The sequence below is a fragment of the Phascolarctos cinereus genome, unplaced genomic scaffold (assembly GCF_003287225.1).
Source record: "Phascolarctos cinereus isolate Bilbo 61053 unplaced genomic scaffold, phaCin_HiC Scaffold_3;HRSCAF=262, whole genome shotgun sequence".
NCBI lineage: Eukaryota > Metazoa > Chordata > Mammalia > Diprotodontia > Phascolarctidae > Phascolarctos > Phascolarctos cinereus.
In genome coordinates this window covers 161,547,166-161,575,150 of record NW_027555736.1, presented here as the reverse complement: position 1 = coordinate 161,575,150, position 27,985 = coordinate 161,547,166, and the positions used below count along the sequence as shown (strand labels likewise).

The window sequence follows — 27,985 nt, the reverse complement described above, 5'->3', positions numbered from 1 at the left end:
TATCCTGGGGCTGGTGGCATTGACCCAAGTAACCCCCTTCCATTCTATTATCCAGGTGTCACCCTAACCAACCTTCTCACAGCCACCAAGAGTCCTTTTAGTTCACCACTGTCGAATCCTACCTCTCATGGGACCTTTCCTGCTCACCACCTCCATTCAAACTTTTATCTCACAGCAGTCATAGAGTTTGGGCCCAGCAGCTGCTGAGTATAATCAGCAAGTGTGGAAGTGGGTACTAATAGTGTTGGCCTGTTTCTCTTATAGCCCAACTTTATGCTCTCTAATGCCTTTTCCATAGGGCAGTGAGAAGGGCTTAGGAAATTTTCAAGCTCATCTCCAGAGGATGCACACCCAGGACAAATGCCACCCCCTCAGCAGAGGATAAACATGTGCTCCCAAAGAATGTCTACCAACGTACCTGGAAGGATAGCTCTGAGCACTGATGCGAATTGTTTCTAAAACTCCACAGGCTCGAAGCTGCTGAACAATTCTTTTGGAGTCAAACCTAAGAGAACAAAAAGTTTGCAACTGTTTCCCATCATCTTTTGTGTGGGATTGTCATTGTGTCTCTGTAGACTTGAGTCCAGATATTGTTGCTGTTTACTCGTTTCAGTTGTGTCTGACTCCTTGTGGCCCCATCTGGAGTTCTCTTGGCAGAGATACTGAAATGGTTTGCCATTTCCTTCTCCAGCCCATTTTACAGAGGAAGAAACTGAAGCAAAGAGGGTTAAGTGACTTGCCCCAGAGTCACACACCCAGTAAGTGTCTGAGGCCAGATTTGAACTCAGGAAGATGAGTCTTCCTTACTCCTGGCCTGGCTCTACCCATTGCACCACCTAGCTGCCATTTATAAGAGATTAAACTGTTACAATGAATAAACATACAGAAGTCAGGATGCTACAGACTAATGCCATTTCTGCAATAAGGGAGGATAGCAATGCAGCAAAGTAGATACAGTGCCAGGCCTAGAGTGAGGAAGACTCATCTTTCTCAGTTCAAATCTGGCCTCAGACACTTACCAGCTATTTGCCTCAGTTTCCCTATCTGCAAAATGAGCTGGAGAAGAAAATGGCAAACCACTCCACTATCTCTGCCAAGAAAACTCTCCAAAAGGGGTCATGAAGAGTCAGACATGATTGAAAAATGACTGAACAACAATAAAGGAGTTTCCCCATCACTTAGAGATCTTCAAACCAGGGCTGACTGCCCACTGATTTTGGAGTCAAAAGACTCGTGTTTGAATCTGAGGGGTGTGCACAGATAATCATGACACTGAAGGAAGGGAGAGACAAAAGATAATCCTGTCACCTAGAAAAAGGTCAATCATGTCTAGTATCCTTCAAGTGGTATTAAAGAGCATAATAAGTTCAATTCATAAAAACTTACATCAAAAATGAATGAATCTATCTATTGAATTTGGCACCTGAAAGGTAAACTCGAGTTATGGAAAATTCATTTATGGGAAACATTTCTGTTCCTACTGATGCCAGATAAATCATATTACTATACTTAAAATGTTTCCCCAGCATATTAAAGTACTTTAAAAGTCCCCTGTACATGCAACTCATATCCTAACGGAAAATCAGTTCTATCACTTCATTAAAACAGGTATCCTATGGGTCTCTATTAGGCAAAACACTGTCAGTCTAGTCTAATAATTACTAGTTATCTTTTTAATGATTTTGTCTTTGAATAAATTAAAAATATATTTCCTATTATTCTGAGTTTGATAAACACAACCATTTCCACATATGAAGAGCTGAAAAAAGAGGTCGGTCTATCTATCTATCTATCTACCTACCTATCTATCTATCTATCTATCTATCTATCTAAGATTATACTCTATTGGCAAATTGCAGATAAAGACAGGTCTATATCCTGACCAAATTAAATTATTCTAACTGCTCTCTTGTTTCTTTCATACTTTTCTTACCCATTCCATTCTACGCTCCTTAACAGTAGGGTCTATATCATAGCTATTGGTATCCCCAGTGCTAAGAATAGTAGTATAAGAGGTGCTTAAAAAGTGCTGAATAAATGACTTTTCATTTTAAATCCTGTATTTCAAAATCATAAGTTTCTCTTTATATTTAAAACTCATTTTTCTAGGAAAAATTTTCAATTTTACACTAAATTCATATCATTCATCAAAGAATTAGAAAATAGTTAACAAAGGAAATTGTGTTCCCTAATCTTCTGTGTTCTTTAAGAGTAGCATTAAATAAGTAACCATGATACTGAACAATATTTGCATTTTCAGGAGGACTGGAGTACTTACTCAAATGGTAACTTCTCATCATTTGGCTTTATGCATCTTACATAGTGAGGTGTGGTGGCATTGAGTGTCTCCATCAGCAAATACAGAGAGCTTCGGAACTAGAAAATCACAAATTCTCAGGTCATGTTAAAGGTCATAAATCAAGGTCTTATTGAGCCTAATTTAACCCTTGCATCAAGTAATTAACACATTCTTAGCCTTCATGCAATCTTAGTAAGAAACTGAAGGGGGGGGGAAGAAAATCAAAATGCCTAAAAAATAAAATAAGGGAAATTTGGGGGGAGTGTCTGTACCACATATGAAGCTTTTAAAATTAGATATGATAAAAAATTTTCTCAGATTTTCAAGGTAAGTTATCAAGCTGTGCCAGATATTCCTTCTTGTATATGACATCATAGTGATTGCAGCAAGACCTGGAATACTATAAAGTCTCCTAAATGAAATTTATAACCATTCGAAGGAGCTTCACCTACCTATCCACACAGGGAATAACAAGTAGATGAAGAATGTGTACTGCTAAGAATATGATATTTTTAGTGCTCATCTGTTAGCATGTGCGTGTATACACACATATATAACATATACATATATGTACATGCAAAGACATGGCCAATATGATGAATGGATGACGAACTAGGCCCAGAAATGAATGAGTGGGAGAGAGAGGCTAACTTGTCTTTGGGAAGTTGAACAGTTCTTTTTAGTAACTCTAAACTTCATCTCAAAACAAAGGCCCATGTTTTAACACAAATATTCTTCTGGTAATAAATGGCTGTGAATCATGAAATATTAGAGTTCTTGGAAGACTTGAAGTTGAGGGTCACCCAAAAGGAAATGGAAAGAAACATGGTGGGTTAAAGCAGGCCACAATATATTCCAAATGAAGACCTATGTAGGAAAAGCAGCATAAAGGATGTGACCAGAGATGTAACTCAGATTCTTAAAATATAGCCAAATGCTAAGATTCTTAAAATCTAGCTACTGCTCAGATTCTTTAAGAGTCTAGTCAAGGGGCTCAGATTCTCATAATCTATCCCATAGCTTACAAATGTTCAGATTCCTTAAGAGTCTGGCCAATATGGTAGATTTTTTAATAAACCTTGTCTTTGCCTGAAAAAAAAAAAAGAAATGTATGTCTAAAAAACCAAAAGGTGGGCTGGTCATGTAGACAAGAGAAAGGGATAACTGATGGCTAGTCTCTATGCTCCATTGGTATCCATACACTGTCAAGATAACAAATGTGTTTCCAGAAGATTGGATGTAAATTTATGGGAAGACATGGACAGGAGGCTCCCAGGGGTAGGCATGGATGGGACTCAATCTGCATTGCTTGAAGAAATGCTCACATCAGTGAGATCACCAGTGTTGGTATATTAGAATAAACTGAGATTAGCTCCAGCAACAATAACTTACATTTACATAGTGTGTTAAGCTTTGTAAAGTGGTTTACATACACTCATTTCATCTGTCTCTCATAACAACCTTCTGAGTTATAAAACCTCAGGTTTAATATTGCTTTTATAAAATATGCTGAGACACCATGTAGTATAGTCGACAGAGAGCTGACCTCAGCGTCAGAAAGGCCTAGATTCAAGGTCTGCCTCATACTTATTGACTATGTGACCCTGGACTAGTTCCTTGACCTCTCAGGGGCCCAAGTAACTCTAAGACTCTAAGTTTCAAATCATTTGCCAGTTTGCTCTGGGAAGGGAAGTTTCTCATTTAGAAACCTGTATACCAATGAAATAATGGATCTGGTTTAAAAACAAGTAACCTTGAAAACTCAGGACAATATCTGGCTAATAAAGCATGTTAATACCTTGAGTGAGACAATACAAATAAAGCATTTAGTAATCACAAAGTGCCACATAAACAAAAGCTATTGTTATTGCGATTATTACTTTCCAAAGGGTCCTGAAAACAGTAGCCCATAAAAGGTGACATTTGGTCAGACTTGTGTTGCTTTGATAAAATACCTCACTGTTGTAAATGATGCTTTTCTATGTTTCTATTTTTACATTTGAAAAATGATGCATTTTCCATGTCTGCCCTAGAATAAGGATTATGGAGATACTCGGCTTTCTAAGAAAAGCACCAGAACTCACACCCCAAGCCTCTCTTCTCTTTACTACCCCCAAAGATCTCCTTGGTACCTTGTTGCCAACTGTTGTCCGGAAATGCTTGTTATTTGGCTTGAGCACTTGCTTGGCAGATTTGACTGTGATAGCAGAATTGAAGGGGGGAGGAGGACCTGGGTTTTCTTGGAAAAAGCTAGCACAGAGAGGAAACTGAAAAATGACAGAGTATCACATTTAACACTGATGAAAACAATAATGACTTGCACTTATATAGCATTGTAAAGTTTACAAAATGCTTCACAAATATTAGCCCATATGATCCTCACAATGACCGTGGGAGGTAGGTGCTATTATTATTCCCATTCTACAGATTAGGAACCTGAGGCACACAGAGGTTATGTGACTTGCCCAGGGTCACAAACTAGCATTGAAGGCTGGATTGGAACTCAGATCTTCCATGCTAGGGTGCTCTTTATTCACAAGGCCTTTGAAGTAGTTCAGCTAATGCAACCCTCCCTCATTTGACAGATGCAGAAAACGAAGACCAGAGAAAGTGACTTACCCAAATCCATCTGGTAAATTAATGTTGGGACTAGAACGTAGGTCTCTTAACTTTCAGTCCAACACTCTCCATTATACCACATTTACTTTTCTTAACCATAAGGAATAATGTGAATGTGCAGAGGCTCTCTGGTTTCATTACTATGGAGAGCTCCCATTAGGAGAACCCCCTCCACCAATACAAATGGATTCTCTTTCTCTACCTTACCAATCCTAGGACACCAGTCAAGGTTTGTGGCAGTTAAATGATTTGCCCAGAGACACAGAGCTAGTGAATGTCAGAGACACTCTGACCCTTCCTAATTGTGCCCTTGGGTAAGTCATTTCCCATCTCTCTCTAAGCTTTAGTTTCCCCAACAGTAAAATGGGGATAATAATGCCTCCACTACTTACTTGCTGTGTGTAAAACACTCTGTGAACTTTAGAGCACTATAGAATCATGAGTCATTATTATTAACAATAACAATCATACAGGCCAAACATATTAGTGTTGTTTTTTTTTAAGTAGCAGGCAAGCTTGTGGTCAACTAAGATCTCCAAATTGTTTAAAAAACATGTACTATTTCCTCTTACCTCTGCAGTCAGGTTTCCTGTATTCTGTACCTTTATATTTAATTTTCTGAATCTAAATGCAGTACTTTATCTTGTGTTTCATTTTCTTAACTTTAGCCTTATGTTTCAGCCTTCTGAGATAATTTTCAATATGGTTTCCATTGTCTTATCAGGTTAGCTCTCCCTCTTAGTCAAAGCTAATCATCTACAAATTTGTTAATCATGGCAGACTATAGCTTCACGGATATTAGCTTAGATTCAAAAAGCAGATAGTACCATATTTAAAATTTAGAAAATTTGTACTGCTTATTTAAAAAGCATTTATATATATACTTAGAATGAAGATAACAAAATCTTCAGAACCCATGCTTGGGGCAGCTGGCTCCTTCTCTTCCTCCTGTCTTTTGGAGATCTCTCCCAAAGAATTCCCAGGAAAATTTGAATAAAACAACCAACTTACTGTTGGGGAGGGGATGTGGAAGAGATGGGGAATTAAAAGAGTTTGAGGGAAATACTTTTCACCTCTAAAACTCCATAGGGAGATGGTTGCTGATGTGAATGGAAGAATGCTCTTGAGGCACTTAAGAAGAGAAGAGTCACATTTCCCAAATATATAGAGAACTGAGTCAAATTTATAAGAATATAAGTCATTTCCCAATTGAGAATGATCAAAGGACATGAACAGGCAGTTTTCAGATGAAGAAATGAAAGCTATCTACAGTCATACAAAAAAAATGCTCTTAAATCAGTATTGATTAGAGAAACACAAATTAAAACAACTCTGAGGTACCACCTCTCACTTATCAGATTGGCTAATACGACAGAAAAGGAAAATATAAATGTTGGAGAAGTGTGGGAAAATTAGGACATTAATGCATTGTTGGTAGAGTTGTGAACTGATCCAACCATTCTGGAGAGCAATTTGGAACTATGTCCAAAGGAGTACAAAACTGGGCATACCCTTTAATACAGTAATACCACTACTAGGTCTGTATTCCAAGGAGATCATAAAAAAGGGAAAAGAACCTACATGTACAAAAATATTTATAGCAGCTCTTTTCATGGTGGCAAAGAATTGGAAATTGAGGGAATGTCTACCAGTTGTGTAATGGTTGAACAAGTTGTCATATATGAATATAATGGAATACTATTGTGCTATAAGAAATGATAAGCAGGTGGATTTTGGAAAAATCCAGAAAGACTTATATGCAATGTTGAAGATATGTGTCATTTCTGTGACCATTAATTTGAAAACAAAACTTTTATGTTTTGGGCCTTGTGAGCATGAATGCTTATAAGGGGTGTTATTGCCTCACCTTTAAATAATGGTAGATGATGACATTTCCAGGTTGTACCTGGCTAGGGACAATGGTCTAGAGAAGCAAGAAGTCCCCAAAATATATGTAGGCCCTTGGTTTCAGGAATGAGCCTCTGATACAAAGGTTGTACATATATCATACAATATACATATTCATCATACAGAAGTGTATTGATATACTTCTTTAGCTGTGTGGAATTGTACAATAAATAATTATTAACCTATTTTATTGAAGTATTAATTTACAAACCTTGCTTGTTCTCAGGATTTCAACCAATACTTCATATACTGTATCTCTGTTCTTCTCCAGGAATCCTTCACATTTATACTCTACCTATGCAAAGAGCTTAAATTAGGAATATCAGCAGACTATAATTTCAGAGACAGACCAGGCAAGTTTTCAATCTTTAAATCACCATTTGTTTTGTGGGTGGCAGTGGTTTTATGTTTTTATATTTTTATTTTCTTTTACTTAAAAATTTTTTTAATATAAATTTGTTTTAGTTTTCAACATTCACCTCCACAAGTTTCTGAGTTCCAAATTTTCACCCCATCTCCACCCTCCCCCACCCCAAGATGGCATGCATTCCGAATATTCCCTCCCCTAGTCTGTCCTCTCTTCCATCTCTCTCCCCTTCTCTTATCCCCTTCCCCTTCTATTTTCCTGCAGGGCAGGACAGACTTCTGTACCCCATTTCCTATATTTCTTATTTCCCAGTAGCATGTGTTCAAATTTTCTGTCTTCTTCCCTCCCCACCCACGCTCACTGAAAAGGCAAGCAACTCAATATAGGTTGTACATGTGCAGTTATGCAAAACATGTCTATAGTAGACCTGTTGTGAAAAACTAACTCTGTTTCCCTTAATCCTATCCTGCCCTCCCATTCTATTCTTTCTTTTGACCCTGTCCCTCCTCAGAAGTATTTATTTATTTGCCCCCTTTCCCAATCTGCCCTCCTCTCTATCATCCCCCTGTTCTCTTGTCCCCTTCTCCCCCTATTTTCCTGTAGGGTAAGACAGATTTCCATACCCAATTGAATGTGTATGTTATTCCCTCCTTAAGCCAAATCCTATGAGAATAAGATTCACTCATTCCTCTCACCTTCCCCCGTTTCCCCTTCCACTGTAAGAGACTTTTCTTTTCTGTTTTTTTTTGTGAGATAATTTACCCCATTCTACCTCTCCCTTTCTTCTTCTCTAAGTATAATCCTCTCTCATCCCTTAATTTTATTCTCCAGATATGACTCCTTAATCTTCAGCTCACCCTGTGCCCTCTATCTATCTACATATACATACATATAATTTTTTTCCTCCAACTACCCTGATACTGACAAAGGTCTCATGAGTTATAAATATCATCTTTCCATGCAGGAATGTAAACAGTTCAATCTTAATAAGTCTCTTATGATTTCTCTTTCCTGTTTACCTCTTCATGTTCCACTGGAGTCCTGTATTTGAAAGTCAAATTTTCTATTCAGCTCTGGTCTTTTCATCAAGAATGCTTGAAAGTCCTCTATTTCACTGAATGACCATTTTTTCCCCTGAAGGATTATACTCAGTTTTGCTGGGTAGGTGATTCTTGGTTGTAATCCTATCTCCTTTGCCCTCCGGAATATTATATTCCATGCCCTGCAGTCCTTTAATGTAGAAGCTGCTAAATCTTGTGTTATCCTGATTGTGTTTCCACAGTACTTGAACTGTTTCCTTCTGGCAGCTTGTAATATTTTCTCCTTGACCTGGGAACTCTGGAATTTGGCTATAATATTCCTAGGAGTTTTCCTTTGGGGATCTCTTTCAGGAGGAGATCCATGTATTCTTTCAATTTCTATTTTGCCCTCTGGTTCTACTATATCAGGGCAGTTTTCCTTGATAATTTCTTGAAAGATGATGTCTAGGCTCTTTTTTTGATCATGGCTTTCAGATAGTCCAATAATTTTTAAATTCTCTCTCCTGGATCTATTTTCCAGGTCAGTTGTTTTTCCAATGAGATATTTCACATTGTTTTCTAATTTTTCATTCTTTTGGATTTGTTCTACTGTGTCATGATTTCTCATAAAGTCACTATCTTCCAATTGCTCTATTCTAATTTTTAAGGAAGTATTTTCTTCAGTAATCTTTTGGACTTCCTTTTCCATTTGGCCAATTTTGCTTTTTAGGGCATTTTTCTCCTCATTGGCTTTTTGGACCTCTTTTGCCATTTGGGTTAGGCTATTTTTTAAGGTGTTATTTTCTTCAGTATTTTTTTGGGTCTCCTTTAGCAAGCTGTTGACTTGTTTTTCATGATTTTCTTGCATCACTCTCATTTCTCTTCCCAGTTTTTCCTCTACTTCCCTTACTTGCTTCTCAAAATCCTTTTTGAGCTCTTCCAAGGCCTGGGACTGATTCATATTTTTCTTGGAGGCTTTGGATGTAGGAGCTTTGACTTTGTTGTCTTCTTCTGGTTGTATATTTTGATCTTCTTTTTCACCAAAGTAAGATAATATAGTCTGACTCTTTTTGTGCTGCTTGCTCATGATCCTGGCCAATTACTTGAGTTTTAAACTCTTTGTTAAGGTACGAACCCTGCTTCCAATGTGGAGAATGTACTGTCCCAAGCTTCGGGGGGTTTGTACAGCTGTTTTCAGAGATAGTTGTAGGGACCTGTAAATTTTCAGTTCTTCCAAGGTGGTATGATAAGGGGTGAGGTGTTTACTCCTTTCCTGGCCTGCGACTACAAGTACTCCTATCTGTCCTGTAACTGTGAGGAGGGGCTCCTCTCCACAATCACTACAAGCTCCACCCAGCCAGTGCTCCTCCTCACCCCAGCACCGCTGCCCAGAACTGTGGCCCAGATCCAAACATGGGCAAAGCAAGAGATTCCTGCCTCAGCACTGGCAAAGAGATCCCTGCAATCCCTCTCTGATCAGCCACTGGATTCCCCCTCAGTCTGTGGGCCGGAAGCTCGGGAAGCAGCTGCCCCCCCTCCTCGGGCCAAGCTCTTGGGGAATGGAGCTGAAACCCCACCTTCCTTTCTTAGCACTGACAGAAACAGACTTTTCCCACTGACCTTCTAAGTTGTCTTTGGCATTGGTGGATTGAGGAGTCTGGAAACCTCCACAGCTGCCTGAGATTCAGTCCTCTGAGGCCTGCTCCAGGTTTGCTGTGGCCTACGCGCCCATACTGCACTGCGCTGCGCTCCTAGCCCGGCGCGATATACTTTTCTGATCAACCCATCCAGGTTATCTTGGGCTGGAAATTTGTTTCACTCTGTCTTTTTGTGGGTTCTGCTGCTTCAGAGTTTGTTTAGAGCCATTTTTTATGAGTATTTGCAGGGGTTTGGAGAGCTCAAGCAAGTCACTGCTTTCACTCCGCCATCTTGGCTCCGCCTCCCGGTTTTACGTTTTTAAAAGAGCCTAAGATAAAATGGCTGGAAATGTTGATTGGAGAAGGATGGATTTGGTTTCTTTATTTTTATGACTGTAGCTTTACTACAATCCCTCAACATACCATGCCAGATTATAACAATGTTTATCTGACTTTCTAATTGTAATCTGCATTAAAACTGTAATAACTCTTTCAGGTCACTACTGAGTAAAGATAAACCTAGTTTTCTGAATTCTAGCTAATAAATTCAGGAAGTTGTCTCTTTCTGCACCCATCAGAAGGAAGAAAAAAAGGCTCAATGATGCCTCTTGGTTTCAGGAACAAACCTTTACTTAATTAGACACTAATGTGGTAGCAAGGAACGATCTTACCAATGGAAGTCATGATAAATGAGAATTCAGAGAATCTTTAAAACAGACAAACAAAAAACCCAACATGGGCTTTTAAAAAGAAACAGTAAACCTTTATAATTCAAGTACAAATCACTAACTCTTTGTAATGCCTGAGCTCTGCCAAAGATTGAAAAATCTCCAAGTGCCTCCTTCTAGGTAATTACTTTTGCTTGATACCTCAAACAATCGCATTGATAGAGAGGTTGCTTAACCATCCCAGCCTTTCCAAAAAATCACTGGGAATTTCCAATGAAGTAGAAACTAGCTCATCGTATATGTTGTAATATGTGTATGTTTTCATGTAAGCACAAAGATGATGGGAACAGACTTTTCATACAAGAATCATATGAGGGAGATGAATTCACATAGACCATGTGAATCAAAGGCAGAATGCTCCTTGAAATGAATGTAGCTTTCATGTGATTTTTATTGTCTTGTACATCTAGATTTTTTCTATGAGAATTCATAGAAATTCTGAAATTATAAATGAAGTTAACTGGAAATTTAACGTTATAAACTTTCACTTTGTATGTAACTTTACAGAGACTCCTCTAATACATGAAGTAATGTATACTTTTACAGAATACAGAAGCACTAATTTACTGTTATTCAATGAGCCTGACAAAGTTAATCAACTTCCAAAGGAATCTAATTTACAAGTAGGGAGTCACTTAGAGTCTGGTATAATGGCACTCCCTGGAATACCTTGTTTATTTAAATCATCGATCATTCACAGATGTTCCAGACAGAGGACTTGTACTCAGTAAAAACCTAAGCGGAACCACACCCTGCTTTCACCACAGAAGGCATCACCCACACAATTTCATAGACAGAAAATAAAATGAAAGCAGGGTAAATAAATCCCTACAAGGGTAGGGAACATGTGGCCTTCTAAGTCTTTGGGTGTAGTCTTTTGACTGAGTCCAAGTTTTATAGAATAAATCCTTTTATTAAGCAGATTTGTTCTCTGAAGTTTGGATTTCTGAGAAAGTCAAAGTCTATGGCAGAACCAAGAAAAGAAATTCTTACTGTTATCTTCAAAACCTGTATATTGACCCATACGCCTGAAATCCACCTGTTTTGTCATTACAATGAATTGCATGTGACTCAAAAATTATTTTATCAGTGCAGCATGGTAAGCACATGTTTCTAATGCAACTAGAAGCTCAGACCTAGACTTTGCTGATGCTTCCCTTTCTGAAAGATGTTCGCTGAATATAGGCATGTGAATAATTGTGCAAGATTCATATCATACCTTATCAGCAAAGTGCTGGATGATGAAGGATGTGTTTGACATTCTAGGCTTTTCAAATAAAGCATTCTTGTTGACAAAATTATTATAGAGTTTTTGAAGCCAATTTTCATCTGTACCATGCGGTAACTGAAAATAGAAAAATAAAGTGAGTTAAAACATTTATAGAGGCAATAAAAAGTTGCTAAACAGAGTAAAACCTGACACAGAAACAGTATTGCAGTAAACTGTGAAGTAGGACAGCTAGGCAGCACAGTGGATAGAGTGCCAGGCCTGAAGTCAAGACGACTCATCTTCCTGAGTTCAAATCTGGCTTCAGAAATTTACTAGCTTTGTGACCCTTAAGTCACTTGACCCTGTTTACCTCAGTTTCCTCATCTGTAAAATGGGCTGAAGAAGCAAATGGCAAACCACTCCAGTATCTTTGCCAAGAAAATCCCAAATGGGATCACAAAGAGTCAAACATGGAAAACAACTTGCCAACAACAAACTGAAATGTATCAACAGCAGAAGAGTTGGTGTGCAATTGCTGCCTATAGCTACCAGAATGCAACATAATCTAAAGAGTTTTTGGTGCTAATACTGTAAAGATTAAAAATGGTAATATTTCTCTCATTAAAGCAAGTATGATTTAAAGTAGGAGAAAAATTTTGAAGTGATTAACAATGATGAAAATAAGAGAATGTTTATCAGGCTGTGTTAGGGTAACAAGACAAAGAGGATCAGGATCTGGGAACAGTGGAATTTATATAAAATAGAAGACTCAGGGTGAAAGAGAAGTCATGAGCAAGAAATAAAGAAATCAACATAGAGTAGATGTCAGAGGGTAAAGGGGGGGGTCTAATCAAATGGACAGGACAGCTAGGATCCTAAATTGCAAGGAAAACACAATTGAATGAAGAATGGAATGAATGATTTTATTTTTGTCACAGAGACAGACATTTCCCTTTCTATTTTTTTCTCACAAGGTCTAAAATTCACCAAATATTTGTGGTTCTGCAAAGTGACTACAGTATTTTCATTTTCAGGTAGAAGAAAAATTAAGTGCTGGCTATGGTTACCATCATGAATTCCCTCATTAGACAGAACTCCCTTTTCATACTCCTGCGTGTGGAGGGTGAGAATAACATCTTGTGGTCACTTCTGGCTTAGCTACTTACAAAACCGGTTCTTGACATCATTGATTTTGGAATATCAAAATGTATTTGCCGTGAAACTCCCTGAACACAATACTCCACTTTCTAATTGTCCTTTGGATTATTTAGAGCAAAGGTTCTTAACTTCTTAACCAGTGCTTACCACAGTGGCTGGCACCTACTAAGTACATGTTGACTTCACTTTTGTTTCCTAGACTCCCTTGGCAGTCTGGTGAAACCCAAAGACATGTTTTCAGAATATTCTTTGTTACCTAAACTTTAAAGTGGAGGAAATGCTAAGTTTTAGTTAGAGTATGGTAAAAATAAAAATGTAGTTTTTCCCATTCAGGGTCAAGGAACCCCTGAAATCTATTCATAGACCTGTGGATCTCAGGTAAAGTAGCTGTGGCTGAGAGGAATCTCTGCAGATAATTTCTTTTAAACCTTAGCACCAAGAAGCTTTTTATACAGAGGGAATACAAACATTCCAAAGAGATTATCCAGTTCAATGGAAGAGGCATTTATTGATGGCCTACTAAGTTCCAGGCATTATGCTAGGTGCTGAGGAAACAAAAACAAAATGGTCCCTGGCCTCAAGGTTCAATATTAAAACCTACCCCATGTCCAGAGCTCAAACCCTCTTCTTCTAGCATCAGACCCTCCTGCCTGATCCCCAACCTCTTTGCTTTGTCCCTAAACTCTTCTGATCCTGGTACCAACACAGAACTTCTGGTGCATGCTTCTTCTGATTCCTCAGCTCCACACCCCATACCTTCAGTAACTGATTCTTGATCCTTCAAATTTCTGGCCTTTATTTAGGCACTACTTTTTCCAAATTCCCAACTCAGAAAGCCACACTCAATTATGGAATACACTCATTCACAGCCTACTTTGCCTGTGAGACAGGTCCTGTCCTTTGACCTCCTTCAACACAGGCAGGAAAGTACGAAAAAAATCTGTGTATGACCCACTACTGGACATGTGCTCTCAGGAGATCAAAGACAGAAAATGGAGGTCTGATATAAATCTAAAATATAACATGACTCTTCATGGTATGTATGTGTATGTATATACATACATACATATGGCAACAGGTATTTACCAGTTGGAGAATGGATAGAAAATAACTATGGTAGATGAATGTAATGGAATATTATCATTTAGTAAGAAGTGGAGAATATAAAGAATTCAGAGAAATATGGGAAAATTTGTATGAAATGATGAGAAACAGGCAGAACCATAAGAATAATATAGACAATGACTAAAACAATGTAAATGAAAAGATAATTAAAAGAAAATCAGACTCTTAAGTGAAAAATCAATTGCATAAATAATGAAATATACCTCCTTCCACATGGCAGAATGCTATATAAATTGCCAGACAGTGTCACTGACAGGGATTTTTTCTTAACTGCTTTTTCTTTTTCTTTTTTTTTTTTCCCCACAAAGGAGGATTCAACTGGAGTAGGGGTTGTTAGTGAGGGAACAGGGTGTATTTCCGTAAGTTAATTGTAAAGTAAAAATAGAAGGTATCAATATTTCAAAAGTAAGTATAAGGAATTTCAAATTTCTTTCCTTTGAGAATTCAAGATAGAAGATACTCAAGATTACTTGACTTAAATAAACAAAACGAAATTGGAAAAGGTGCATAAACTTAAACTTTTAGGAAGGTATCTTCCCTCGCTTGAAGCAAAAACCCACATTTGGGAAAAAGGCATAAAAGTCTTAGTCTGAGAGGAAAGAAAAGATGACATGATGCAGTACAAAGAACATTAGGCTTGTGGTCAGATGACCTGAATTCAGATCCTGCTCTGCTACTTGTGTGATCATGGGCAAGCTATCCTTTTTCAGCCTCAGTTTCCTCATCTCTAAAAATGACTTCCCATAACTTTTTGCTAGTAGGTACTTCTCTATGACTTTCCTCACTATTGCTTTACATTGTTTTCTATTCTAATTTTTTCACATAAATATCCATTATCAATTTTGAAAGAAAAAACATAATGAGTGGATGATCTCTATGGTCCCCTCTAACTCTAAATTTCATGACTTTCTCTCTGTCTCTCTCTCCTCCTCCCCTCTTCTTCCCTTCCTCCCTTTCCTTTTCTCTCTCCCCGTGTCTCTACCTCCCTCCACCCTCTTTCTCTGTCTCTCTCTCTCTAAGAGATCCTAATATAAAGGTTTCAAATTACTGTTTCAAAAATCCACCCTGCAAAAAGACTTGTTACTGTTAGGAATGCAAAGGATGGATTAAAAAGAATGATTACCAAGCACTCTTCATCTAGTAGCTCCAAAATGCCCATTTTGTCTTCAATCAAATCAATAACTGGTTGATTGTCATAAAAGTCAATCAAAGTCCAGGGAATACCTTCCTTCATGTATTCTTCTTGCTCAAGTTTGAACACATGCTGACAATCCACATGTTGAGAGAGGGGAAAAAAAACATCACAGAGGTTAAATAAACTTTCAGGCAGAAAAGTATAAACATGAGGGAAAAGAAAAAAAATCAGTTATTTGTATTGAAAAAGAAGAGTTTATAATACAAATAAATCTTTTTTTCTATGAGTAACCATTTTACAGATGGTCCAATACATATCTTATAGTCATTCTCCCTCATACTCTGAGTCGTTCCTCATCTCCTGTCTCGGTAAGAGGTGTTGTCCCAGAAGTCCTCATTTATTTAATTTGAACCCAAGATCACTGTGCCTATTCAATGTGCTTCCTGACTGGCATCAAGGACCAGAAAAGAGTCTTTGTTTTGGGTTATCTGTGGTCATGCCCCTTCTTCCTCTCTCTCTTCTTCAATTAGCATACATAATAGAGAATTAAAAACAAGAGGGAAATTAACTTTGGCAACAGTAGTAACGTAAGCATAAAAATCAACTATGCAAGTTGGACTTGCCCTTTCTGGCAAGGACATTTCTTATAATTGAACTTAGCTAGCTCTTCTTTCTCTTCTCCACACCTTGTCAATAGAGCACCCCTTTCCAAGGGACCTTCCTATATGTGTTGTGGGAATGTTGGTGGCAAATACCAGTGCACCCCCTCCCTTCAGTCTTGGGTGGTGACAGTGGGCAGGATCAGGATTGACAGCACTGCCCAGATTCTCCAGGGTCGGACTTTTAATCAAGCTTTCTTCTAAGACAATGGGATGCTGAAAAGGCTCAGTTCTCAGACATGGCCATAAGGTGGCACAGTATCTCAGCACACGGTCACTCAATAGGAGAAAAATATATTAGCCTAAGAGGGGAAATTTATTGGACAGTTCAGAAGACTCCTGGGAAATCTTGGGAGAGTTTGTGAGCTTTACCCCTTTATTGTACATCTCTTTCCCCTTCCATAAACACGCACAGGACTGAGACTTAGGTTTAGGAAGATTAAAAAAAAGTTATGTAAACATACCAAGTTAAACTGTTGCTGCAGTTTTTCATTAGCATAATTGATGCAAAACTGTTCAAAGCTGTTCACATCAAAGGTTTCAAAACTGAAACAGATTTTAAATAATAGGGTATATAATACATAATTATATATAATTGCATGTAAATAAATATTAATTAATTATTTATAGCTTTTCCCCTCCCCATTTAGGACTGCAAGGGAGGAAGACTGGCTCCTTAACCACACGCTCTGAACTTAAACAATTAATACTTGTCATCCACCATGGTTTGATATACACGATGACTTCATCACTTGGTTAATGGCCACTTGGCTGGTTTTGAGTCTTTCTGTGCTGAGCTGGGTTGGTTCTCAGACAGCAACCACAGTCTACCACTGGGACTGACCATGAAGATTTTTCAGCATAGCAGAACTTGCTAGAGACTATGCTTTTATCATAGACTTTAAGAACCCAGGATCATCTTCATCCTATGCTGCTAGTACTGCTAATAATGCTAATGATAGATAGCATTTACGCAACACTTTAAGGTTTGCAAATCCCTTTGCCTAAGTTTTCTCATTTGGTCCTCACATCAAGCCAGTGAGGTAGGTGCTATTATTATTCCCATTTTACAGATGAAGAAACTGAGGCTAATAGAGGTAAAATGACTGGCCCAGAGTCACACAAATAATAAGTATCTGAGGTAAGATTTGAGCTTAGGTGTTCTCCAACTCCGGAACTCTATTCACTGCACCCCCCCCCCGCCTCTTGTGCCATCTAGCTGCACATTGTTGAGGCATGAGAGTGAGACACAGAGGATTAAAATGTGACCAAATATTCCTATTTTTAAATGCATATTTCTCCAGCAATTATGGCAAGTGAAATTTTAAACAACTTGATGACAGATTTAAATGGTATTGTTGGAAAGGCAGCTCCCTATATGCTCCAATTCATTTAAAAATCAAATGGGACAGATGCTTTAAATTTGACACATGTCCATTGGGAGGAGCTTGAAGTTGCCCTGGGGGAATATAAATCTAGAATGGATGATCCAATCCGGTCTAGAACTAAATCAGGTAGAATTCTGGGATAGATGAATTGATTTCATGGTGTCCTTATGTGTTCTGACCCACTTCATGAAGGAGAATGTGGCATGGTAGTTTGGCCTGGATTTGTTCCTAGCATAGTGGAGTTCCTTGGGGGTATGAGAAAATGAATCCAGAACCTGTCAAGAATCATCCAGACTTTGGACTAGAAAAATAAAAGCCACTAGAGCTTCTGCGGTTCACAACCACACTCACATCCAGATACACTTTGGGGACTGAGAGGTTCTAGAACCAGCTGAGAAGCCAAGGCATATCCAAGGTAATAAGTATTTATTAAATGTCTATTTTGTGATAGGTACTGGGACCCAGAACACTGCCTTATGGTTAGAATTTAGAAGACTATCCATCCAGATCTATTCATGCTCCTCAGATCCACTGATATCCAGAGAATCCCAGTGAGCCATTTGGCAGCTCTGTCCAGAGTTCTCTAGGTGAGCAGGGGGCTCAACGTCAGGAAGCATTTCTCAACCCCTTTGCCTCCACATAGGGGGCCTCAGTGTGAGATCATAGCTGGTTTTAACCCCAACTATTTAGGGTGGTTGTTACTGTTGAGTCATTTCAGTTGTGTCTGACTCTTCATGCCCCCTTTTGAGGTTTTCTTGGCAAAGATACCGCAGTGGTTTGCCATTTCCTTCTCTAGCTCATTTTACAGATGAGGAAACTGAGGGAAACTGGGTTAAGTGACTTGCCCAGGGTCATAAAGCTGGTAAATGTCTGAGGATGGATCTGAACTCAGGTCTTCCTGACTCCAGGCCCAGTGCTCTATCCATGGTGCCACTTAGCTGTCCCCCAACAACAGGACCCAGGACAGTATTGTATGGCTAGAATCTAGAAGAATATCCATCAAGATCTATTCATACTCCTCAGATCTACTGGTACTCAGAGAATACCAGTGAGTCATTTGACAAGACTTTCTGGAGTTCTCTAGGTGGGCAGAGGGCTCAATATCAGGAAGCAGTTCTCAACTCCTTTACTCCCACATAAGAGACCTCAGTGTGAGATCATAGTTAATTTAAAGCCTATCTATACAGGGTGTCCCAAAAGTCTTTTTTAAAAAATTTCATTCATTCATTTATTTATTTATTTTTGGTGAGACAATTGGGATTAAATGACTTGCCCCGAGTCACACGGCTAGGGAGTGTCACGTGTCTGCGACCGAATTTGAACTCAGGTCCTTCTGAGTCCAGGGCCAGTGCTCTAACCACTGTACCACCTAGCTGCCCCTGCACCAAAAGTCTTAAGGCAGTTTCAAGCCTCAATGGTCTAAAATGCCCTAATACATTTGGAATACCTTGTATTGTCAAAGATCACAACGCATATAAAACAATTATATTACAAACACACATATTATCTAATACAATTAAGTTTCCATGTCCATTATTCCTCTTTCAAAGATCTTACGAATGATGGTCTTCAGTTTCTACCTCAACTGATCCTAATATTTATTCTTAGAACTTCATGATTAGAAGAGACCATAGTGGTCAGTTAGTCTAACCCTTCCATTTTCAGATGTAAATACTGAAGCCCAGAGAGGAGGATGACTTTCCCATAGTTACAACTAGATAATGGCTTTTTTTGAGGCTCCCTTGCCTTAAAGGCTGAGTTCATTTCTCCCACATTTTGAAGAGCATGTATAGTCAGGTACATAGTAGTGTTACATGAGGTTAATGGTAAAACTAAAATATGAAGATAATTTATATATAGTTAGCATCATGGAAATTTGTCCCGGTATTCTCATTTAGCCAAATTTATATACTAAAATACAGGGTGATTTTGCTCTTATTTTAAAAAAATTACTCTTAGATACATTTATATTTCTATTGAGGAAATCTTTCCAGTCACTAAGATTCCTGATGGATTTTCTTTACCTAGCAGTTGACTACACCAAAGAAATCTCAGGTTCAGTCCCTATACATTCTCTATCCCTTGTGTAAACATTACTACTCTTGCTGATAGAATGTAGTGCTTGGGAACACCATCAGTTCTGCTTTTGTTTTCATAACCTCAGCACCCAGCACAGTGCCTGGCACGTGGTAGGCACTCAATAAATGTTTGTTGCCTACGTAATTTAAGTCATAGGGCTGTTTATGTTGAACCAACATCTAGAGTTCTTTATTTTAAATCTGAATCAACATTTATACAAAACTTAGAAATCTACCTTAAAGTGTTATCTTGAATTAATTCACATCCAAACAAATATATGGGAAAAGCTGGAGAAAGAATACAGGACTAAATGTGTGATCAATAGAATCTCCACAACAACACTACCTGTGGCTGGCTCCCTTCTCATCTCTTCCCCATCCAATAGATCTGCTTTGAGGAAAACACATGACTGGTTGAGAGCCAATTCATTCTATTTGCATATAAAGTAGAAAAAGACAAGGGATATCTTTTTGTGCATTTCTGACTGTTCACTCTTTGCTCATGAGGCAGAAATTCATGTGTAATAATTTTAAATAACCTTGATGGAATCTAGTCTGTGCCATCATCCATTTAAAAAAACCAGAATTTGCTTTGGGAAGGGGATGGGCAGCTGTGGCTAGATTTTTAAAAAATTTATTTTTGTTCTGACTTAATAGAATGTGATTCTGCAAATACAGAGAACAGAAAAAGAAGATTGTACCTGAATCTGTAGGTCTCCACCATATATACACATTGCTTCTCTTTTTAAGTATATAACAAGATCAATGTGTAGCTTTTAAAGCTATCTTCCATGTTTGGCCTTCTTTCTGGTCTTTCTTCTTTTCTCTCCATTAGGAAAAAAACAATTGTCTCAAAGACCCTCCTTCCTTTCTTTCTTTCTTTTTTGTTTCTGCTACACCATTTCTAATCTCCCCTCTCTCCCACTCAATTCCCATTGGGGGAAAAGAAAAAAGAAAAACAAAACTAATAGACTAGATTTTCAAAAGTTCAAGTATAATGACATACTAGAAGAAACAGGCTCCTGCACTCTTTCTGCCTTGTTTTTGATCTTGTCCACAAATAGGCTAACATACTCTGGCCAAAAAGCAGACATGTGATTTGCAAAGCTGTGTTGAGGGAGAGAGGGGGGGAAATCACAACCCAAACACATGATCTCCAGTCTCTGGAAGATTTAATTGCCTGCCTTGGCAGCAGTCCAACTGTCTGTCCTAGAGAAAGCCAACAATGAAGAATACTTTTCATTAAACAACCGAGCAGGATCCGGGCATGAGAAAGTTTCTTCTTCCATAGCAAACTACATTGTACAAACATACACGTATAAACAAGCAGCATGATACAGTGGAAAGAACACTGTGTTTGGAGTCAGAAGACCTGGGCTAGCAACTCTGCCCCTTACGATGTAACTGTGGGCAAATAAACCACTGTGCCACTCAGTTACCTCATCCATGAAATGAATTTGGACTAGATCAGAGGTTCTCAAAGTATAGCGCAAGGACCCCCGATGGTGTCTGAGACCTTTCAATGGGGTCTACAAGGTCAAAATTATTTGCACAATAATACCAACATGTTTTAACTTCTAATATGGTAGACATCAAAAGACATAACCCACATAAATAAAAGCTCTTTGGGAATCCTCAATACTTTTTTAAGAGGGTAAAGGAGTCTTGAGATCAAACAGTTTGAGAACTACTAGACTAGATAAACTTTTGGCACTAATTCCATGTTCCTGAAATCTTCATATTAATGAAGAGAAAACAAAGAAGGGAAGTTCTCCAGAATAAATAGCCACCCAGATACTTAAGACAGGAAGATTTGGATCACTGGGAATAATCTTACCCATAAATGTCCAAAACCCCAATGAAACTATGTTTTTTGCCCGAAAACTGCAATGCTCTGTTAATTCTTTCCACAATGAAGTCAAACAGGTGCGAATAGATCTTTTTGGCCAGGGCATCCCTGGCATTGAGAGACTGAAGTCTGGTCATGGGTTTTATCACAGTCTCTGAGGTGGTGATGATTTTGCGGTTACATAGCCACTGAGCAACACTGCTACTGTCCACATCTAGGAGGTCACAAAATATGTTCAGATGTCTGTCATCTTCCTGTAAAAGGAAAAATAGAATCATACAAGCCAGCCTGAAAATAAAAGTGAACATGAAAATGAAAATATTTCCTTGACATGACCACCTGTCTCATTGCTCTCCCAACACACAGTGAATTGCAGTTAGAAGAGCCCTTAAAGGTCAACACATACCTGACTCCACATTCCAACCCTGTCTTCTTTCCCTATCATGATACTTCCTCTTCTCTGATTTCCTTCTTCCCTTAATTATTTATCTGCTACTCAGCCAAGGAACAAAGGGGCAGGCCTGGCAATAAAAGGTCAAGGGGAAAAAAGAAGGACTTGAGGATGTCATGATGTCATGAGGGAGGTTCTGGCATGAGAAGGAAGAATGGGAAGTTGAAATGCTACTCTCAGAGGACTTCATACACTATTGTGGAGGCCAAAAACATAAGGATATATGGAAATGATTAAGTAACCTTGGAGGATGACATTCCGAGTCCTTACATCTCTAGCAAATGAACTGTTTTGTTTAGAGCCAGGTGGGTAAAGACAGAGAAATATTTTTTAGCATATAGTCTCCCTAAAGCTCTTGAGAATATTGCTACCCTTGTCCACTCTAGCTAATAGATAATTCCCAACTGTAGGCTCAGTCTTTTTCTGCTGTAGTGTTCCCCTTACACCAGACCTCTCAGCCTTCTGCCTTCCTTGATGGCCAGCATGAAATGTTTGCTCACTCCTCGATGGAGACTCACCAATCTAACACTGGAGTGGCCATTCTGTCAACAAATATTACTGATACAAATTGCAGAATCATAGAATCTTCTAGCTGAAAGGGCCTTCTAAGGGCATTTAGTCATGGGACCTCAGAGGCCTTTTAGCCTCAATTCATAGCTGAACAAGAAATCTCTACATCACATTTCCAACCAACAGTCATCCAGCCATTGCTTGAAGACCTCTAGAGGTGGCTAGATCAAACAATGGATGGAGCACTGGACCTGGAATCAGGAAGACCTGAGCTCAAATCAAGCCTTGGACACTTATTAGTTACATGAGCCTGAGCAAGAGAAAAATTCTCTCACCCAGAATGGTGAAGAGTCTTGAGATCATGTTATATAAAGATGAGCTGAAGGAACTTAAGGAAGTTTTGTATGAAGAAAAAGAAAACTTAGCCAGGGCCATAATTAGTTTTTCTAAATATCTGAAAGGCTGTTGTATAGATGAGATGAGGGATTAGACTTTATTTGACCCCAGAAGAGAGAACTAGAAGTAGTGGATAGAAGTTACAAAGAGGCAAATGTAGGTGTGCTAAAAGGAAAAACTCAACAAATCATTGTTAACTCTTGCCTCAGGGTAGTAAGTTCATCTTCATCACCAATAGCTGGCATTTATATAGTGCCTTAAGATCCGCAAATCATTTTACAACTATCGCATTTTATCTTCTGAACAACCGTGAGGGGGGAAGTGTAGGTTGTTATTGTTATCCCCATCTTACTAATGAAGAATTTGAGGCAGACAGAGGTTAAGTGACTTGCCCAGTGTCACACAGTTAGGCTCTGAGGCTGGATTTGAACTTGTCTTCCTGACTTGAGGCCCAGCACCCTATCTGGTACACCACCTACCTGCCCTGTGCTTTGGCACTGAAAGACCTACAAAGATAAATGGAACCACCTTCAGTTCAGTTTAATTTAGCTCAACAAACATGTAAGCACTCACCGTGAGCAAGGAATTGTGCCAGGTGCTAGGGGTACAAAGACAAAAGAAAACAGTTCCTGCCTTCGACACGCTTTCCAGGCATTATACTTGCAGAGACATTATTACCTCTGTATGAGACATTCATTCATTCATTTGTTTGGATGAAGAAAAAAGCCTCTGATGCTATCTAAATGTGAACAGTTGATGGGCACTTATTGTACAAGTAATTGATTCTTGCTGACATTTGTTGGGGTATATAGGGCGAGGTGGCATTGGTGTTTATAACTTTTCCTTTTGTTGTTACTACCACCAATCTAGCCAAGTAGTTGACTAAGAATATTAGCAAATTTTGTTCTTGAATCATTTCAGTTGTGTCCAACTCTCCATGACCCCATTTGGGTTTTTCTTAGTAAAGATACTAGAGTGATTTGCCATTTCCTTCTGCAGCTCATTTTATAGATGAGGAACTGAGGCTAATAGGTTTAAGTGATTTGCCTGGGGTCACACAGCTAGGAAGTATCTGAAAGCAGACTTGAACTCATGAAGATGAATCATCCGGATTTCAAGCCCAGTGCTTGCATGCACTTCATGCACCACCAAACTGCCTATATTAGCAAATAGGGTTCTCTATCTTTTCCACCATCTAATTCCTGTTTAACTACTCTCTTAAACAGGTTCAACTTCTGATTTCTTCAAAGAAGCACTGACTATCTGCATGGGGCCAACATAAAAGGTATTTACTAATGGCGTTTAGCATATACACAGCAGAAGAAGAAAGGCCAATATGCAACTCCTTAACAAACAAATTTCTTACACTGATTGAGGACCTCTCATTGCTCACAGCTGTGATCTGCACATTGCCAAGATGAAGGATGGCAGCCAGGATCCTAAACACATCCATTTGAAAATCCTCCTTTAGACCTGAAAAAAAAAATCAAAAATCAGCAATACTGCGTTCTCTTCTCTTTAGCACTTAAGTCATTGCCTAGGAGTAAGGAAAACCCAAATGGTTGGGTTTGGGGGGAGGAAGGGGGAGGAAAGAATTAACTTTTTTAGGACACTCCAACAACATCAGAGCAAGGGAGTATTATTGATCCAAATGGAACTCTCAAAAAAGTAATTTGGGTCCAGGAAGCAAACGTAGTTCAGTCACTGTTTCTCTACTTAGGTTTCCATAAGCCAAATCAATTGTGAGGAAGTACGACACATTACATAGTTGAAGAAGAATGAAAACTAACCCATTTTTCTGTGCCAGGTAACGTGTGACACAGAAGTAAAGCGGGACAATTGAAAATAAGTTACCATGTCAAGCTCTTCTTCTCAGCCCACTGGATAATCATCAGGGCAGGATTAGTGGCTTCACAGAGAGGTCAGACATTCCCAGGGGCGGAAGAGTCAGTCCTTGCCTAAGCAGTACAGATTATGATAGCACAGAAACAGCTAGGCTCATCTAGATTGTTATCTATATTTTCCAGGGGGCATCCATAGAAGTGTACTCCAACAAAGAGCGTATGTCACATAGTACGTTAAGAAAAAAAAAACTATTTTAAATTTTTTCCTAATCACATATAAAAACAATTTTTAAGATGCATTTGTTAAAATTTTGAGTTCCAAATCCTCTCCCTTCCTTCCCTGTCCTGCTCCCTGAGACAGCAAGCAATTTGATACAGGTTATAGATGAACATTTTAAAAAAATATTTTTTTAAAATCAGCAAAAATCTACCTTCTTTCCCTCCCCCTCCCAAGTGAGAATTAAAGAAAAAGAAAACTGCCATTAAAGACATCATATAGCACTTCTAACAAACATCTAAGACTACTGAACCATGCTGAAATGGACAATGATCTCCCCCAAGAAGAAGCTAAAAATGGGGGGAGAGAGCCCCGAAGAACCATGCGAGAGCTCACATGCCCCAGCAAAATGGATGCTGATGGCTTGGAGTTCTTACTATAGAATTTAAATGCCTCAAGGAGCCATGATTTCTCAGGTGTCCTTGCTCCACTGACATATCACACTCCCTCCAGGCCTTAAGAGACAGTTTCATGAATTTCTGTGGCCAAATATATGTGTACACACACACACACATACACACATACACACATGCATACACACACAGAGACACACACACCTTACCCTGCGGCTAACCCTCTGGTGATGAGCTTTTCCAAACTGAGCTAGGCTGGTCCTCAGATGATGAGAATTCATTCAGATGGTCACTGGGTCCCTATCCATAAGTTTGTACTTTTTGTCGTTCAGTGATTTCAGTCATGTCCAACTCTTCGTGACCCCATTTGGGTTTTCTGGGCAGAGATACCAGAGTGGTTTGCCATTTCCTTCTCCAGCTCATTTTACAGATGAGGAACTGAGACAAACAGGGTTAAGTGACTTGCCCAGAGTCACATAACTAGTAAATGTTTCAGGCTGGATTTGAACTAGGGTCTTCTTGACTCCAGGCCTGGAGCCCTATCTACTGTGTGCCACCTAGCTTCCCTTAGTTTGCGCTTTGGAAATTCGTATCTTTAAATTTGGTCTAGACTTACGACTTTGCTGGTGTGGTGATTTCCCATATGAAAACTCATCCCCAATCTGCAGCTTACAGTCTTACAGAATCGCCTAACACATAGGTCAGAATAGAACTCGTCCATGGCCACAGAGCCCATAAATGTAGTGACAAGATTTGTTAGGATCTTTCAGAGCTCACACACCACTCGCACATCATTCAAGAGGTCAGGATCAGCTCTGTACCATGGGGAGGGCTTAGAGCAGAGCTTTAGAGAAGGTGCTGTAAACCACTTGGTAGATGTATGTTCAATCGTGCCTTCATCTATGCAAAAAAAAAAAAAGCCAGATAAAAGGCTGCTCTTTTAATCCTTGACCTAAGTGCCTTGGTGATTTCAAAGGATTAAAAAGGCTTTTTCTACATTAAAGAATACATTTTTCCTGAATTTAACACTGTTTATTAAAAAAACACTAAGTATATACATATTATGTATGTACGCGTTGTTGTTATTGTTGTTATTGTGCTTTGTTCTTGAAGAGGACCAAAATGACACCCCTATGTTAGAGTCAGTTATGGCGCATCTGATCAGACCAATCTGAACTCAGAATGTTCTACCACAAATAGTCCATGTGAACCTGGAATGGGTTCTCTAGACTGGTGCATCTCACGTTTCTTTTGAGCGACTTCAATACTGCTTTGTTCACATATGTACATATAAGTGACATGCTTTAATATAGTATAGCACAATATATTGAAAGAAATCTATTTATAAAAATTAAGTTATTAAGGCTTAAAACTGAACTAAGACTTTAAAAGTATATACATGTTAAAAGTATATGTGTTCATATATCTTTGAAGAGTATAGCATTCCATACTTTACAGTAACATAGTATCACCAAGTCCACCAAGTGAATATTAATGTCAAAAAGAGATTTTTATATATGTGTGAGAAGGCAATTCAGCATCTCTCAAAGTACTGTAGTTTACCAAATGAGATTCTGCCTGTTTTCTCTTTCCACCTATTTGAACCTGAGCCTATCTCACTGTCCATCTTTAGAGCTGCACTGATAGATTAACTCAATAGGTTGCCCATCCAACTGTATGTCATTGACAGGCATTTTTTAATCCTGGCTTTTTTTCAATGTGAATTGTTGGGACAATCTCTTCTGAGTCACTTACAGGGTGCCCCAAATGGAAATGGCAAAATGAATAGTTGGTGTAAGTGGGCAGTGGCATATTACCAACGCCTCACACCCAAGAAGTGGGATAAGGGATGTCATATAGGAAACACATGATTAGAAAAAGAAGGGGACTAATCATATAGCAACAGCAGCGAGTCAATTTGCTGTGCTGAGTGCATTCATGAAATGACAGAAGTACCAGAAGAAGGTCTCCAAAAGACTGGGCAGATTCTCTAGAGGACTTATGAGAAGACATAGACAACAGTCACATAGGATATCAAGACATATGTGGGTTATGATTTGTAACACTGGAGGGGATACCAGCCTGATGAGATAGGGCATTTATTGAAAGCATGAATTTATTTCTAATTAAGTCCAGTCAATTATTGTTCTAGAGGCAGCTGAGTGATGCAGTGGACAGAGTGCTGGGCCTGGAATCAGTTCAAATCTGGTTTCAGACACTTACTAGCTATGTGATCCTGGGCAAGTCACTCAATCTCTGTCTGCCTCAGTTTCCTCAGCTGTAAAATTCAGATAATTTAATAGCCTTACTTCCCAGGGTTGTTACGAGCTCAGTTTCCTCAGTCATAAAATGGGGATGGTTTTATACACTGACTTCCTAGAGTTGTAAAGCACTTAGCATGGTGCCTGGCACAGAGTCACTGCTACTAAGTACTTGTCCTCTTCCATTGTCCCGTTTTAGTCGAGTACCAATTCTTCAGGAGAACAATTGGCATTGGTGACCAAAATAAACCCCAAATTAGTTAACATAATGAATGGCATTCAGTGTGACTCAAGAGATGGACAATAAGCTGGAAATTCAAGGCTGGGAACCTTTTTTCCTGCTCTACCACTACCGTGCAGTCTGACTCATGGCCAAGTAAGTCTTTTGTGCTTCTCAATTTCCTCAGCTATACAATTCCAACCCACCTCCCAGGATTGTTACAAATAAGCCCAGACAAAATGGAGCATAGATAGAATGCCTGCTTATGATATGCAGTTAAACGGGCAGTTTTGTTTGCAAAAACAAAGCAAAACAAAAAACCCCAAGATGAACAAATTCAAAATAATGCTTCTGTAGCGTAAAGGAAAGATCTCAGATCCTCAGTTAGTCAGATGTCATTAGCTCAAAAAAGAGAGCTTGTCAAAAGCAGTGTTGATTTGACCCGAAACCAATCTACCCTAACAACCAAGGCATCATATTATAATACAGTAACT

General features: G+C 38.8%; 1 protein-coding gene across 1 annotated transcript in view; it reads right to left on the bottom strand.

The window, feature by feature from the left end:
• MYO5C (myosin VC) overlaps positions 1-27,985 on the bottom strand; it is a 139,273-nt gene that overhangs the window by 64,360 nt on the left and 46,928 nt on the right. Inside the window, 9 exon segments of the mRNA XM_020984537.2 lie at positions 419-505; positions 2,279-2,376; positions 4,432-4,566; positions 7,038-7,121; positions 11,797-11,922; positions 15,194-15,334; positions 16,329-16,410; positions 21,168-21,433; positions 23,903-24,009. Of these exon segments, the coding sequence (XP_020840196.1) occupies positions 419-505; positions 2,279-2,376; positions 4,432-4,566; positions 7,038-7,121; positions 11,797-11,922; positions 15,194-15,334; positions 16,329-16,410; positions 21,168-21,433; positions 23,903-24,009 (1,126 nt within the window).